The sequence below is a fragment of the Orbicella faveolata genome, unplaced genomic scaffold (assembly GCF_042242905.1).
Source record: "Orbicella faveolata isolate gen_17 unplaced genomic scaffold, um_ofav_v1 contig_34, whole genome shotgun sequence".
Classification (NCBI taxonomy): Eukaryota; Metazoa; Cnidaria; class Anthozoa; order Scleractinia; family Merulinidae; genus Orbicella; species Orbicella faveolata.
In genome coordinates this window covers 19,290,519-19,307,292 of record NW_028301563.1, presented here as the reverse complement: position 1 = coordinate 19,307,292, position 16,774 = coordinate 19,290,519, and the positions used below count along the sequence as shown (strand labels likewise).

Genomic DNA, 16,774 nt, shown 5'->3' with positions numbered 1-16,774 from the left:
CTACATGTCTGAAAGCTACATTTCAACCCATTTCGTACATATACCACCCCTAGGATTTTTTTTCATTAAAATTATACAGTAAAACATTTTAAGTTAGGGTTTGTTGCATGGAAACATCGATAAACCTCTTGGGAATCTCGGGTAATTGTTACATCGCGAGTTTTACTGAGTGTTTTGAGTGTGACCTGTGACCTGTGACCTGTGACCTGTGACCTGTGACCTGTGACCTGTGAAAGAAACCTGCCGCTGTCCATTTGGTTTTTCGTGGATTTTTCAAGCAATTTCAAGTCTCGGAATTTACGGTACAGCAACCTATATTTTGTTTCGTTGGTTTACTCTCATTTATTTGCGGCTAAATATTCTGTACTATTTCTTATTTGTGTGACTCGCGAACCATTTACGCCGAAGTTTACTTTAAACCAGGATACGGTATATGAAAATAGATGTTTTTAACTGGTTAGCATGCATGTCACACAATCCAGCAATGCAAAACTTTTGTCAGAGCTCATCGCTTACCTTGTCACTTTAAAAGCAGGCATATACACGAAAATTTTTTTAGCATATTTACTTTCATGCTTTGGCATTTACTCCCCTGAGGGACGTGCTTTACATTTGGGTAGTTACCAAACAATTTACTGGGTCTTTTTTCCTTTGTAGACAATGGTGCTGTAGAAATTAACATTGGAAATCTATCCCCTGTTCCCATTGCAACAGTGGTTACTAATGCACGTACACATGTCTGTGTACTGTGGCAGCTAAACAGATCGAATCATAGACCGCCATTAAAAAATTATCATTAACAGATGACTCTTTCAAATGTTCAATTTTGAGCTGCGGTTGGTTTTAGTTATACCATAGTTTAGCATGCATAAAAATTCAAAGGAAATCATTTGTTACAGCAAAGGTGAACTAAACAGCATTACTTTCTTGGTTTTTTTTCCATTTTAGCTCTGGTTCTGCAGTGAAAAGTAAAATTAGACGACCTTAAATGTGTTCTGATATTTATTACAGAAAATTAGAAATGGGATCCCACTGCAGTTAACATATCCTATCAAGGCCAAATTTTGACCCAATATGTTTTGAGCTCTCGTGAGCAACCACTTCCCATAAGCAGCCACCTAGGGTTGACATTTTGGGTGGTCCCTTACGGGAGGTTCAACTTAATTACAAAAAAAGAGAAAAAAAATTAATTGTAAACAGCTTTTAAACAATTACAGTACCTACCGGGGTACAGCTTGCTTAAAGAGGGATATTACTTGATTTGATTACACCCATTTTTGTATCCCTACCTTTGGGATTTTGGCTGGATATTGTTTGGAATTTTTCAATTAGTTTCCTGGAGGAATTTAAAATACTGTAAATTATATTTTATTTCATAGGTTTACTGCCATTGATTTGCTGCTTAATATTCTGTGCTGCATTTTTTTGTGTGACTCACCAACCACTAACACAACATTAAGCCTTACTTTCTATATGACATTTGAAGCCAGGATATATGAAAATAGATGTCTCTGACTGGTTATAGCGTCATGCAATCTAGTTTTGTCAGAGCCCATCACTCACCTTATCACTTTAAAAGTATACATGAACAATGTACAACAAACTTGTTTGAGCATTTTTACGTTTATGCTTTAGACTTACTCCCCTGAGGGATGTGGTTTACAGTTAGAGTGTAATTGCCAATGAATTTTTTTTGTAGAATGTCACGTTCATGACCATGTTGCTGCAGAAAATGACATTGGAAATCAAAATCTTGTTCCCATTACAACAGTAGTTACTAATACAGGTACACGTCATGAATACCGTGACAGCTTAGCAATTTAAGGTTGTCAAACATAGGTTTTGCTTGCACTCTGGAATCTTTTATTGCTTATGTGGCAAAGCCTGAGCACATTTAACTAACATGACAGTGATAAAGCGATAAGCTAGTCATATGCCATTTCCTTCTGTGCTATCTTTTTCATAAAAGTCACCATGCATATTTGCAGAATGACTGTTGGCACGTTTTTCATTGTTACCATGATAACCCAGTTAAATGTAGCAATCATGCGTGTCCAAAAATTGAGAGTCTATGATTTAGTGGGTTTTTTAATGGAAATGTGCTTATTTCTCAAGAAGTACTCGGCCAAATTGCACAAAATTTGACAGGAAATAAGTTCAGAAGTGTCAGAATGGTGTTAACATGTGTCACAGGGCAGGAAAAAGACTGAAATCCACTTGCCCAGTGGGCTAGAGAATTTCAGTTTTCCCTTGCTCCAACTAAAATGCTACTTACCCACATGGTGGCCAGTTTGGCAATCAGAGGACTAATGCAAACAAAGTATGCTTGGATTCTTAACTAATCCATGCTTGTAACTCAATGTTTAACTAATTTTGCAGTCATAAGTTTTGAAATAGCTTCTGACTGGAAATTATCATTTATCAAGCTGACATTTTTAGTCAGACTCACAAGACTGCTGGGGCTAATTTCACTTGCCCACCGGGCCACTGAACTTCTATTTTCACTTGCCCAAGAGCAAAATTTACTTGCCCTGAGCAATCAGACTTTTTTTTGTTCCAAGGTTTCATCATAGAATTGACCCTGTTACATAAGAGTAATACTAGCAGATAAAGAACTTTCTAGTTTGGAAAAGAGTATAATCATAGGTCTATACGATCACTAAAGGATTACATGTTTTTTTTTTTTAATTTTTAAGTTTGATAGTTGGCATGCATGTAAATTGAATTTTAACACAATTGCTACTAATCTCGTAATCTGATTGGTTAATTTGCCATTGTTGATAAGAGTCCAGACAACGCTGCTCACATCTGTGTCACAAAATGCCTTGGACTCACTCGGCTGCACCTTGTGAGTCCACAACATTTTGACGACTGTGATGATGCGTATCATTGTTGATAAGAGTACAGACCACGCTAAACCACATGCGCTTTGTAAAATGTGATCATTTGTCAATGTTTTAATCATTACAAAGTAATACTACATAAAACAATTCTTTTAACCCAGTAATTCTCTCTGGGAGGGGATACTTCATTTTATTTCACCTATTTCCCAATCCCTAAATTTGGGATTTTGACCAAAAATTATGGGGATTTTTTCAAGCAATTTCCCGGAATATACAACTGCAAATTATATTTCATTTCGTTGGTTGACTCTCATCTATTTGATGCTAAATACTCTGCAGTGTTTCTTTTTTGTGTGTGTGACTCACCAACAACATTTTATTTATCTTATTACAATTTATGGCATACAAAAACAGAAGCTAAGGATGAAATGAAAAATAGTCGAAGACCCCCTGTTAAAAGAGATCACCAAATTATGGTACTAAAATGATCTAAACAACATTAAGCCTTAATTCCTATATGTATTTACGAAATGGGTGATTCCAGAAAATATCCATACCTATACCACGAAGGCTTTTAACGTTGATAAATTTCTTGTCAGATTAATCGTTTGCCATAGAATTGTAGAATTGTAATTGTATTTCATTTTATTTTATTTTATCTATTTACTTTTTCTTTCTAATATTTATTTCTCTCGAAGATATTAGCTAACAAGCTACTCTGTAAATTCGAGGTTAAATTTCAAAAAAAATAAAAAAATAAAAAAATAAGAGCCCGCCCGCCATACTTGTTTACAATGAGCCAGAGAACCCAATGGCATGGGAACTGATCTAGTGAATATCATTCATATGCCATCTGACGGGTTGCAGAAAAAATAAGAAATTTACGGGGAAATTTCATGCGAAAAATACACTGGATTATGCAGAAATTTTATCAAATAATACGGTTAAAAAGCCCGGGTTAAAAAGTCTTTCCTGAGTACCAAACAACAGTGAAACGAAAAGCACTTCGAAGTCTTAACCACAGTTTGAGCTCTTAAATAAAATAAACTTACTAAACATCATGCCCACCAGCTTTGACATATGCTTGATATGTTTCTAGTATTTGTTGACAGGTGTTTCTTCATTTAACACAGGTTTTCCGTAGAATTTTGCGTAAATAAATTCGTTGTGGCGTTCGCGGTAATTGCGTAACTTAGTAACCAGGCACTACTTTGGTTGGAACGCCTGGAGGTTAAAGTTCGTCATGAACGAAATGGCGTGTTTTGGAGAAAAACTACTTCAGAATAATCAATCTCTTCGGAATTTGTACTTGTGGGGATGGTAAGCAGCTGATTTATCGCTATATGAAACAATGTTTCTATTTTATGCGGAAAAAAGCTCAGATTATGCGGAGGATGCAAAATTGCGACTGAAGAGGAAGATTTTTTTGTCGCCCAACATTTAGTGAAAAATGCGTGCGATCGTATCAGATGAAATTTCGAGCCCTGTAGACAGTTGTTTGCCTGAATATTATGAGAAAAAAAAGTCTTGTACAATGTCGAAGTATAAAATCTCCTGTGTTGGAAGTAGTGGAGAGGTTCGCAATTCAGATGGCTGAACTACATGTGAAAAGCGGAAATCTGGGGGAAAAAGGGGGTGTGGGTTACTGAACGATTTTGGAATTCGGAGGGCAATTGGGGGAAGAGCATTCTGTAATTTTCGAGGGGAGTGTAGGGTTAAAATGTTCATGCTGCCCATGGTAGGGTATGGGTATTTTCTATAATCACCCATGAGATGTCTTAGATGTCACTCAATAGATGTCTAACGTATTGTCGCAGCTCATTACTCAACTTATCACTTTAAAAGCATACCCCAAACTTTTCTGAGCACTTTTGCTTTTATTCTTCAGTATTTACTCTTCTGAGGGAAATTACAGTTTGGTAATTAGCAATGAATTTAGTGGATCTTTCTCTCTTTGTAGAATGCCATGTTCATGACCATGCTGCAGCAGAAAATAGCATTGGAAATCTAAACCTTAGTCCCATTGCAACAGCGGTTACTAATACAGATACACATGTTATGTGTAGTGTGGTAGCTAAGCAATTTAAGGTGGAAAAACACAGTTTTTGCTAATGCATTCTGCAATCTTCTATTGCTTATGCAACAAAGTCTGAGGACAAAACAAACATGACAATGTCAGAGGGATAAGCTGTTATTGTTGTTTGATTTATGCCATTTCCAAATGTGCTTTTATGTAAAATGCCATTCATGATGCATAGATCAGTGGTTTTGCAGGTTTGTCGTTGTTACCGTGAGAAGCCAGGTATCCCAAGACTGAAAATTTATGTAGTTGTTCTTTTCTCAGAAATGTTCCATTTTCTCGAGAAATGCTCAGGAAATCACTTCAGAAGTCAAACAAGTGGGTCATCACAAACAAAAAAAGATATCACATGAAATTGTAAAAATTGCTCTGAATGTTTGATAAAGAATTGCTATAATCTGCTAATCTAAAAGATTATCAGGATGTTGTTAACATGTGAGCATTGCTCCAAGGTTTAATCATAGCATTGATGGCGTTGCTTAGGAGTAATATTTGCAGATAAATAAATTGGTCATAAACTTTCGAGTTTGGAAAAAAGTAGAATCATAGGTCTATATGAACAAAAAAAATTGATCAGTAAAGGATTACATGCTTTTTCTAATTTTCAAGTTTGACAGTTGGCATGTATGAAAATTGAAATGCAATCATTTGTTTCAACAAAGGTGAAAAAAAAAAAATTATTACAAACTAAAATTACTTTAAAAACATTTTGGCCATATCAGAATCTACAGAAAACAGTTCTTTGAGCCCTATAATTCAATGACTCATCACTTCCTAAAATCCAAAACTAAAGAGCCACCAAAGTTTTTATCCTCATCAGGCATAAGAGGACTGGTATATTTATATCTTTTTACACTTTTACAGCGCAATAGCCTGCTTCATTTGGAAACCAGAACATTTTGAATCTCACGGTTATGGAGGTGTATCACACAAGGCTATGATCGAGTTTGTTGAAAAATATATACGTATCACATCGTTTTGAACGTTTTTAGAAGTTAGAGCATTAGGAAAAGTGCTTATATAAATGCTTGTTTGTTCGGGACTGATAACAGTCTCTGATCTTGGATTTCACTTAAGGGGGACATCCTGTCCCAGTCAACAATTTTCTAAGGGACATTCCAGTTTTTGGGGGGACACACTGTTTTTTGTGTCGCAACCACTTGAATTTTTCAAACCAGGTAGATTGAAAGTTTCTCCTTGCTGCTTTGGCTTTTGGTTCGACAAAAGGTTCACGTTCATCAGTATCACTCAATTTATCTTCGTTAACGTTGTCGATTCTGCTGGTTTTCGTTTGCGGTCTGTGTTTTTCTCTTTTGTTTTCTTGAACAAAGAATAATAATATTCTTTTCTGCTTTGACATGACAATAATATAGCAGAATGACAAAGAAAACAACCGAAATAACACATCGCTTTTCATCAATCAAGCGTGAAAAGTAAGGGGTTTGCAATGAGCACATGCATTTTTATAAATTGACCCTCCTGTAAGCATCATTCTACTTGTTCCCAGGAATCTCATCTCAGCCTCTTTTAGCCATTTTTATTTATTTGTGTCATAAACATTCTTAAAACGCACGCTGTTTTTTATTGTCAGTTCTATGAAACTTTAAATCGCACAAAGTTTACGAAAAACTTAGGAAACAAAGGAAAATTACAAGTCAGTAGCTGCGGATGTTTGCTGCACAAAAATGACCCACGTGACGAAAATTTGGGGAACATCTTCTGTCGAACTGCGCCAATCCTGCAATGGCGCGCTCTAGATCAGACACTGGATAATCAGTCGCCTAGATAGCCAAAGCAAGTTCCAAATGTTTACACTATTTTTCAAACGTCACATTGGTGTACTAGCGATGTACACCAACATGGTGTTTTCATATTTGGCTCTGTAAATTTCTGCGAATCATTTCAACGAATATCCTAAGTTTAGGGAAATGCACAGGCCTAAAACTTGGAGAAGTGACTTACGTAGTTATCTTCTAGAACACTTTCTTAGCTTTTTCCACTGGATGGTTTTCCCTTTTTTTTTTATTGTGTGACACTGAAAACGATCTACAATTCTCTAAAAATTAAAAACACCATGTGTACAAGTCATTTACAGGTATCATTGCAGCAGACTGTAATTATTTATACATGACTGTACGATACCTACCAACATTTCATTAACTACATGTATTATACTTTACATGGTTCAGTTTGATTGATTTGATTTCACCCATTTTCTGATTGGTGTGTTTGGGATTTTGACCAAAAACAGTTTCAAAATTTTAATTGTCCTTGATATGCGCAAGGTCCCCCATCTCCAGCTTAACTTCAACAGGTGCATAAGAGATTTTCATTTTTCTACAGCTTCTGTTAAGTACTCTTTTGTTGGGGGTTGGGATTTAGTGGTTCTCTCAGTCATGTTGACATAGATTTTAATTTATACAAATCTGTACATGAAGTCAATAGATACTCATTGTTGTAGGGTATACAGTGGAACCTCGATTTAACAAAGTCACTGGGGACCGGCTAAATTTGTTCGTTAAATCGAGGGTTCGTTATATCGTAAACCTCAATATAACGAATTTGAGGGGAAACGACCAAAATGTTCATTATATCGAGGTCATAGTTAATGATTGATTTGTAACACAGGCGACTTCTGTCACGCAATTCAATGCAGTTTTCGTCACCCAGAAGTGCTGCATTTTGAGATGCAATTCATTAAGCATGGTGGCTTTCAGCATCAATTATTTTCACTTTTGAGCAGACGCACAGCTTTTGTTTACAAAAGAACGACTCTTTCAGGGTGGGAATTTAAAAATGTTGCAACGTAGAGGTTATACAGAAAATTGTCTATGTGAACAAGGAACCGGTTTTTTGTTTTGTTATGTTGCACTACCCAACATTTCCGGATTTCAAGGAAGATGGCGCAGAGGTTAATTGATGTTGAAATACTATAGTGCCAATGTCTATGACCTGTAATAAGCTGTTGACTGAAAGTTTGCTGTTTCTTTACCATAAGGATTACAAGGATTTGTTGACTGTTGATCTGTCCAGGTAGATTTTATGTTTGGACTTCCAGATTATGTTCGTTATATCGAAGAATTTGTTATATTGAGGTTCGTTATATTGAGGTTCTATTCCATACATTTTACTGTAACTTTGGCCAGGACGATTCGTTATATCGAGGACTTCGTTAAATCGAGGTTCGTTAAATCGAGGTTACACTGTATAACTTCTTTTTTTTTGAATCAACCAACAACTAAAATTTATTGAAAGGCAAAGAATTGACATACATTAGATGATAGTACACATGGTATATTAAAATCAGTTGAAATTATTATTCATCGCGTAATAGTACATACTATTTTAACAAAAGTACCTGTGCATTTAGGGGTCGAAAATGAAACCTTGCCAGAGCACAAATACATGTATGTGAATTACCTTCCCCTTATTTTCCCCTTTGCAGTTCACAGCATATCCTGAAGCTCTTATATAGTAATCATTAATTTTACCAGATGTTGAAAGGGCGAATCCTGCTATAGAAGACGTTTTGGAAGCAGGTAACTTATTGGAAACACAACAGGCTGTTCCCGAAATGGATAACCATGGCCACTTAGAAGATAGTCGTCTAATTGACAGAGCAAGAGCAGTAGGAGTAGTCTATGAGTTTGCACATCCTGGTGTAGATGAAACAGACGACGACAGAAGGAAAAGACTGGAAGTTGTGCCGAGTTTTACTTTCCTCCACTCAGAAGACTACTTGAACAGTACATTTTGCAGACCAGAGGGGAAGAAGTTAATCTTGCTGAAGATAGCAATGCCCACTACAAGGCTGTGCAAGAGAATACCCATGTCGTGGTAAACTACTTTGACCTGCGTACTCAGTCGTACCATGACAAGGTTCTACAGCCTGTGTTTGGTGTCTCTGACTATTGGTACCGGTATGAATTTGCCAAGTCCCGAGGTCAAATCCACTGGCACCAACTCAGCTGGAGAGAGGACAGACAGCCACACCAGCTGTTGTATCAAGCTCGCGAAGATGAGCAGCATGAAGATGAGTGTGCTGCCATACTTAACCAGTGGGCTGATGAAAACCTAGCCATGACAGCATTACACCCAGCTGGTAGTGATGAAGAGGGAAAGCCCCGGAAGGATCACTGGCCTCTTCCCGAGGGCTCAGCTGACCCTATACCAAATGATCAAGATCCCCTGGTAAAGATGCTAATGGATATAGCATCAACCCAAGATGCGATCCTAGAGGATCATTTGCTTTTGGTGAACCGAGTTGGGTTGCACAGTTGTTCTGATTACTGTTTGAGGACACCTCGTCATCCTGAGCAAGGATTGCAGCCTAACGAGAGGGTGTGCCGCATGGAATTTGGAAGCGAGTTTCACCCGGGGAAGAAACTGCACAGGGAGCCAGAAATTGTTAATGATCACAATGGAGCCCCTCGCCTTGAGATGCCACGTGACCACCCACGTGTGATTCAGCATTCCTCTTATCAATTGCAGTCCTGGAGAGCAAATGGGGATGTAAGCTTGATTCTGTCAAATTCATCCCCAGACAATCCCAGCACAGATGACATCATAGCTATAATCGACTATGTGTGTGGCTATGCATGCAAAGACAGCGAACACACTGGCGCTACTGCTGACCTCTTTGAGGACATGGTTAATGCTGTTGATGCAGCTGATGCCGACCAAGTAACTGGGAAGTCAATTTGCGCCAAGATGCTGATAAAGACGGTGGGAGGACGAGATATCAGTAGGCCCGAGGCATCATTTGAGCTGAGTGGATTAGCACTTTGGCGTTGTAGCCGTCAGTTTACGTATTTGTCAATGACAGGGTCAAGGCGCCTTGAACGTGATGGCGACACTGCGACACTCAGCACCCCTTTGGATAATTACCTTGCAAGACCGTAAGAACAACATTGCTCCTGGTACCAGGTTGCGTCTAAGGATGGCAAGGTTTCAGTTGTAAGTGGGGGTGCTACCCATGCAACATGGCCATTGAATGAGGACTACTGCAGATCCATGCTCCTCTTGCACAGGCCAAACTGGTTTGAAGTCCAAGAAGTAAAAGGAGATGCTGAATCTTGGATTGATCGTTTCAAGGAGTTTCTTGTGACTAACGAGTGCCCGACATTTGTGAAGGCGCAAGTCTCTAAGGCAAAGCATTATGCAGAGCGTCCGCAAGAACCAGTATTTGAAGACAATGTGGACGATGATGCTGTTGAAGAAGAACAACAGCCTGACTGGGTTGATGTCTATGCAGGTCAGAATCAGAGATATGAGGGTGTAGAGAAGGACTTTGATTACGATGATGGTGGAGAGCAGTATGACTGGAGCAGTATTTCAATCAATCTTCCTGAGGGTAAAGACCCAAAGAAATGGCTTGAAGATACCATCAAGCAACTTGAAGAACAGGAAACTGTGGGCCTTGAATTACCAGATGTGTCCCCATTGACCTTAAATGACAATAAAAGAGCTCTAGTCATTCTAGTGTTGCACACACTCTACAAGTTTGTCGAGAACGAGCTTGATTATCGTCCTTTGCGACTTGTTGTCTCTGGAACTGCAGGAACAGGAAAATCGTATGTTATCAAGTGCCTTCAGAAGCTAATGCGGCAATTGTTTGGAAAGAATGATGCAGTACAGGTCATAACCCCAACTGGGAATTCTGCCTATCTTGTCCAGTGTAGTACTGCTCACAGCGTTTTAGGAATCTCGACTGGTGGAAGATCTTGTAATGAGCTAACTGTACCTTCAGGTCTTGTGTTAGAGAAAATTCAGAACAGCTGTGAAAATCTGAAAGTTCTGATTGGCGAGGAGCGATCAATGTTTTGGTCGAACCACACTGGGCTGGATGGAACAGCATATAGGATATGCAGTTAACAGAGGAGCCAACGCGGACGAGCTTTGGGGAGCCATTCCTGTAGTAGTGCTTATGGGAGGTGATGTACAGTTACCGCCTGTGTGTGACACTCCAGTGTACATCAACCATAGCCGTAGTGCACCATCTAACCATGGTCGGTTGGTGTGGACAAGTTTTGACAGTGCCTTGGAGCTAACTCAGATTGTGAGGCTAACTGAATCTGAAGAGCAGCTGAGAGATGTGCTCATGTCTATGAGAACATACTCTACAACACCCCAGCAAGTGCGGTGGCTACAAAAGTTCCAGTGGCATAATCTGCGCACAAACCATGGTCAAGAACTTCTTCGTAGGATGGATGAGCAAGGGCTGTATGTCTTCCCGACACATCGTTTGGAATGGGAACGCAATAAAGCTAAGCTGCTAGAGTGCAACCGAGAGCCAGACCATCCAGTAGCAAGGATCGAGGCAGTTGACAATGGCAGGCATGCACAAAAGGCTGACAGCAATAAGGCAGGTGGTTTACTGCCACTACTGTATCTTTGCCGTGAAAGCAAGGTGATGCTGACGGTTAACCTGAAGGCTACACGGGGCTTGTTCAATGGAGCAGTGGGCACAGTAGTGGATATTGTCTACAATGCTGGTTCCAGACCAACGGATGACGCTGCACCGTTACCGGATGTGGTGTTTGTACGGTTTCCAGGATATAAGGGTCCACCCTACATGGATGAAGACCCCACACTTGTGCCAATTGTACCTGTAAGTCGCTGCACTGACTGTCTATGTCGGTGCAAGCGTGTCCAGGTTCCATTAAGACTGTCATGGGGAACCACAACCCACAAGTGTAAAGGAATCACTGTACAGTACCGGACAGAAGTAACCTAACAGAAAAATCAACACGGAACGCGTTACTGGAGCGATCCAATTAGCGTTCCTTTGGTGTTCCCTTGGCGTTCCCCTGATATTCTGGAACGCAAAATAGAACGCGTTTTAAAGAAAATTAAGAACACGAAGGAACACAGGAGCGCGTTCTGAATTTTCTTTAGAGTTTTCAGTAGTACGCGTTCTCGTTTATTCTGCCCAGAAGACGAGCTTTTCGTAAAATGGGCAAGTTATCATTTTATGCGAGACAAAAAGAATAGTTAACTTGCATTTGTTGGGCATAAACATCAGCCAAATAGTCCGGAAATTGACTGAAGAGGACGGTATAATCGCGTCGAGACCGGCCGTAAGTCTTTTTCTTTCGAGGTTTAAACGAACGGGAAGTCTTTACGACCGGCCACGCAAAGGACGAAATCCGAAACTTGGCATTCGACAATTTGATGTAATTGACGAAGAAATGAAGAAAAACGATGAACTTTCTTCGGTAGAACTTCAAAGAATTTTGTTAGCACGCTGTAACATCACAGTCTCTGCACGAACCGTAAGGCGAGTGCGAAGAAGACTCGGATGGACGTGGAGTGGGACCGAGTACTGCCAACTGATCAAAGACGTCAACAAGCCGAAACGCATAGAACATTGCTTGAAAATTCTAGTTGACGGAGATGACTTCAGCGATGTTATCTTTTCAGACGAATGTTCTGTGAAGATTGAACGTTCCACTCGCTGCTGTTTTCATAAAGTTGGAGAGCCACGTCGCACAAAGGGTCAACCAAAACATCCCTTGAAGGTAGGTGGTCCCGGTAGGTTTTACACAGTTCCAAGCCCCCCCGCTGAGTCTCCTACCCAGTCCAAACTCATCTGTTTAGTTTCCACCTTATGACGTATAGTCACGTTGTAGGTTGTGAATATCCTAGCTTGGTGTAAATACTGCGGCTGAAATGAGGACAAATTCATTCTTCACTGTTATATAATTAACCTTAAATATATATTTTTTTTGCTTTTGGAAAACGTCTTTAGGTTCATGTCTGGGCTGGGATTTCCACACGTGGAGCGACCAACATTTGTATATTCGAAGGCAACATGGACAGCATCGCCTATTAGGACATCCTATCCCGCAACTTGTTGCCTTTTGTTCGCGAAAAGTATCCCACAGGGCACCGTTTCATGCAGGACAACGACCCCAAACATACTAGTTTGTTCCGCTCCGATTAAAACCTTTAAAGTCCGCGGAAAGCCAAATCCATGTGTAACTGATAACATTCGTGCGCTGATGAAAACAAGAGACGATTGGCGCAAAGAAGCAAGAAAACGAAATGATCCTATGGCTTGGACGGCTTACAGAAACTTAAGACAGGAGGTTAAAAGAGAAATTAAAATTGCTGAACGAGAATTCTTCACAGAACAGATTCAAAGAAACCCAGGCAATACAAACAATATTTGGAAAGCAATCCGCCAAATAATTCCTAGAAAATCCAAATCCCAGCGAATCTTCAGCAAGGACAACAAAACTGTTGCAGATGAGTTTAATCGGTTTTTCGTTTCTGTTGGCCAGAGTTCCGTTGAAAAAATCCAGTCATTGGCTAATGAATGCAACATAACACTCAACCGAAATTATTTTGTCCCAAGACAATATCCTTCATGCGAGCAGTTTCATTCGAATACCGTAAGCAGTGGCGAGATTGAACGTATAATATCATCAATGCCATCAAACAAAGCCCCAGGGATCGACAAGATTTCTGTTCGTGTTTTGAAGGACTGCCTAAACCCGATTCTTCCAGTAATTACGTCTATTATCAACACTTCTATTGAAACATGCAAATTTCCTACAGCTTGGAAATTAGCTGAAGTGACACCTCTCCATAAAGGTGGAAACCACGAACTGGCAAATAACAACAGACCAATTTCTCTTCTACCAGTTTTATCAAAAGTGTGTGAAAAGGTCGTACATAATCAATTCACTTCTTACTTGCATTTAAACGACAGGTTAACAAAGACCCAAAGCGGCAACAAAAAATGGCACTCAACCGAAACATCTGTCATAGAAACAACCGACACTATTCTTAAAGCGATAGACCAGAAGATGTTGACTTCGGTAGTGTTCTTAGACATGAGTAAGGCATTCGACAGCGTCAACCACGAAACCCTAATTTTGAAGTTGCGAGATGTAGGCGCCTCAGACCCAGTTATCCAGTGGTTTGGTAGCTACCTTAATGATAGACGACAAGTGGTTCGAATCCATTCAACATTGTCAGAGCCCTTGCCCATAGTCTGTGGCGTTCCGCAGGGAAGTATACTGGGACCACTTTTATTTAGCATTTACACAAATGATCTTTCTTCAGCACCACAGAATTGCAGCGTCCAGAGCTATGTGGACGACACTAAGCTAGTTATATCCTTCAAAATGAAAGATACTGTAAACGCCTTTGCTGACTTAAGAGTTGATTTGCATAGAATAGGCCAATGGTGTTCCAACAACCATTTATTGTTGAACCCAAGCAAAACTAAACTCATGGTGTTTGGCAGCAGGCAAATGCATTCCAGACTGGACACTCCCAGCCTCACCTTCATGGGAAGAGAACTCGTACCAGAGCACACCGCTAAAGATCTTGGGGTGATTTTGGACAAGAACCTGACCTATGACGAACACATTACCAAGACTGTCTCCTCCTGTATGTCTTGTCTCGGTCAAATAAGCCGCACAAAGCATGTTTTTGACAAATGCACCCTACTAACTATTATAAATACTTTAGTTTTTAGTAAACTTTTTTATTGTTCGAACGTGTGGGCGAATACATCAAAAAGTAACATAAATAAATTACAAGGTATTCAGAACTTTGCCGCTCGAATTGCGACCAGTACACACAAATATGATCACATCACACCAGTTTTAAAAGAGCTTAAATGGCTACCAGTCGCGACTCAGTTATATTTCAGGAGCGCTATCATGGCCTACAAATGTCTAACGTGCCGGAGTATCTGTCTTCCCAGTTCAGTAAGCGAGGAGAAATAAGCGGACGTGCCACAAGAAGTTCACAAATGCTGAACATTCCTCTTTTTAAGTCTGCCAGTGGTCAGAGAACGTTCTACTACAGAACAGTCAGTATCTGGAACTCCATGGATAGCTCTCTAAAAACTCTCGAGAAAGTATCTGCTTTTAAGTTTTATCTTAAACGTAAACTTATTAAGGATTTTATAGATTCCTAATTCTAGTTAATTAATCTTAATGAATCTTAGAGTTTTTTAAGTAGTTTTAAATTATTATTGTATTGTCTTTGAAAAGCCTCTAAAGGGAAAGTCAATAAAGTATGTATGTATGTATGTACTAGTCGGACAACTTTGACATGGCTTGAAACGAATGAATGAATCAACTGTTGGCGTACACCACCCGAATCACCGGTAGGCTTCGTTTCTTCAATGTTTTTTTTTTTTTAATAAATAAATAGTTAAAGTAAATGAACCAGTTGAATTAATTATTACCACTTTATTTGCTCGTGTAGTGATAAGAATCCCGTGTTATATTTTCCAACACCTGAATTTAAGCTTCGTGACGATTTTTATTCTTCGTCGTGACAATAAATTGTTTTATGCTCAGGGGATCTTACAGGACGCGCTAAACAATAACGAATTATGCGGAAATTTTCGGGGGAATAATGCGGAAAAATGCGTTGATTGTGTGGAAAACACGCTGGATTATACGGAAATTTCAAAAGTTAAAAGCCTTTCGAATGTTCCGAACAACACTTCAAAGTTTTACCCACAGTTTAAGCTCTTTAGTAGAATGCACATCATTTTCGCCAGCTTTGACATATGCTTGATCTTTTAATGGTAATTTGTGATAAGGATTACTCTATTTACACAGTTTTTCTGTAGTATTTTCGTTTGCATTCGTTGTTTACAGATGACACACCCGTTCGTGGAACGCCCGTAGCTTTGTAACCAGGTATTTTCCACGGACTAATTTCCAGGCTCTTCGGTCAAAGGGTTGGAACGCCTGGAGATTAAAAATTCGTCACGGGCGAACTAGCGTGTTTTCGTCGCTGTTTTATGAGAAAAACTACTTCAAAACAACCGATCTCTTCGGAAGTTTTGCTTTTGGGGTTGTAGGACAGCTGCTTTATCACTGATATAGCACAATTAGCTAGGTTTTATTAATGATTGGTAAGTAATTTGTTTGGTTTTGGTTTTACGACACTCAATTGAAAAGCACTCTAAAATGATAATAAGTAAGTGTAAACTTAACTGATGGATCACATTAAAACCACTATGTATTTTCTGATTTGTTTGTTTATTTATTTTTTTTTTTTTTGGACCTAGGATCTCAACCCAATTGAGAACCTTTGGGGTACCATGAAGTGGTATTTGCGAAAACATGTGAAACCCAAAACCAAGAATGAACTGGTTCAGGGGATAAAACAATTCTGGGCCCAAGTTACCCCTGAAGTGTGCAAAAGGTATATAAGGCATATTGACAAAGTGGTACCAGTAGTTATTGCCAGGAGAGGGGCCACTTCTGGATACTGAGAATGCACTATCAGATCATAAATGTTCATGCTGGCACAAAACATAGACTGAGGCATATAAGTGCTATTGATAACTCTTGGTTTTCAAAATGTACAGCCACCAGCTCCCTGAAAGAAAAATTGGAGAGGAGCATCTGTGCATTGTCATTAAAAATCCTCTTCAGAGATATGTGAAGTTTTCTGGAATTAATGGGTTAAATGATTTGATTGGCCATTTTTAAGATCTTTGCACCATCAAAACAATCTGTTGGATGTGAGTATAACACCAGAATGATACCGGTTTCGCCCCATGGCCCCTTTAATTGTTATTGATAATAGTGATAGACATGTACAGGCAGATCTTGTAATTTTTTTTGTTAACTGATAAAAAAGGTATGAAACTTTAATGAACAATTTCTCTCAGATCAAACATACTTGTAGCCTACATTGAAAGTAAAAATAACTTTTTTCTGTCAGTGGCATATTTCTGTTTAATGTTTGCTTTTTGTTGTTTTTTTAATAATTAAATGGTTCTGTGTGAAGCTTGAATAAGCAAAGTGCCAGCAAACATACATGTAGCCCATGTCTAAAGTTCAAAAATTGCTGTGGCCTTTAACTG

The 16,774-nt window shown here is 39.2% G+C and overlaps 1 protein-coding gene and 1 long non-coding RNA gene across 3 annotated transcripts in view; one reads left to right on the top strand and one right to left on the bottom strand.

Moving 5' to 3' along the window:
* Window positions 1-16,774, bottom strand: part of LOC149105157 (uncharacterized) — a 254,926-nt gene that overhangs the window by 70,890 nt on the left and 167,262 nt on the right. The gene's annotated exons all lie outside the window — the stretch shown is intronic.
* LOC149105170 (uncharacterized) lies at window positions 247-9,841 on the top strand. 2 transcript variants are annotated; one of them, XM_089271151.1, is made up of 2 exons: window positions 247-302; window positions 8,418-9,841. In XM_089271151.1, the coding sequence occupies exon 2, from the start codon at window positions 9,004-9,006 to the stop codon at window positions 9,823-9,825; it is 822 nt and encodes a 273-aa protein (XP_089127277.1). In that variant the 5' UTR covers window positions 247-302; window positions 8,418-9,003; the 3' UTR covers window positions 9,826-9,841. The 2 variants fall into 2 exon arrangements, with proteins under 2 accessions (XP_089127277.1, XP_089127275.1); XM_089271149.1 differs by lacking the exon at window positions 247-302 and adding an exon at window positions 5,173-5,241.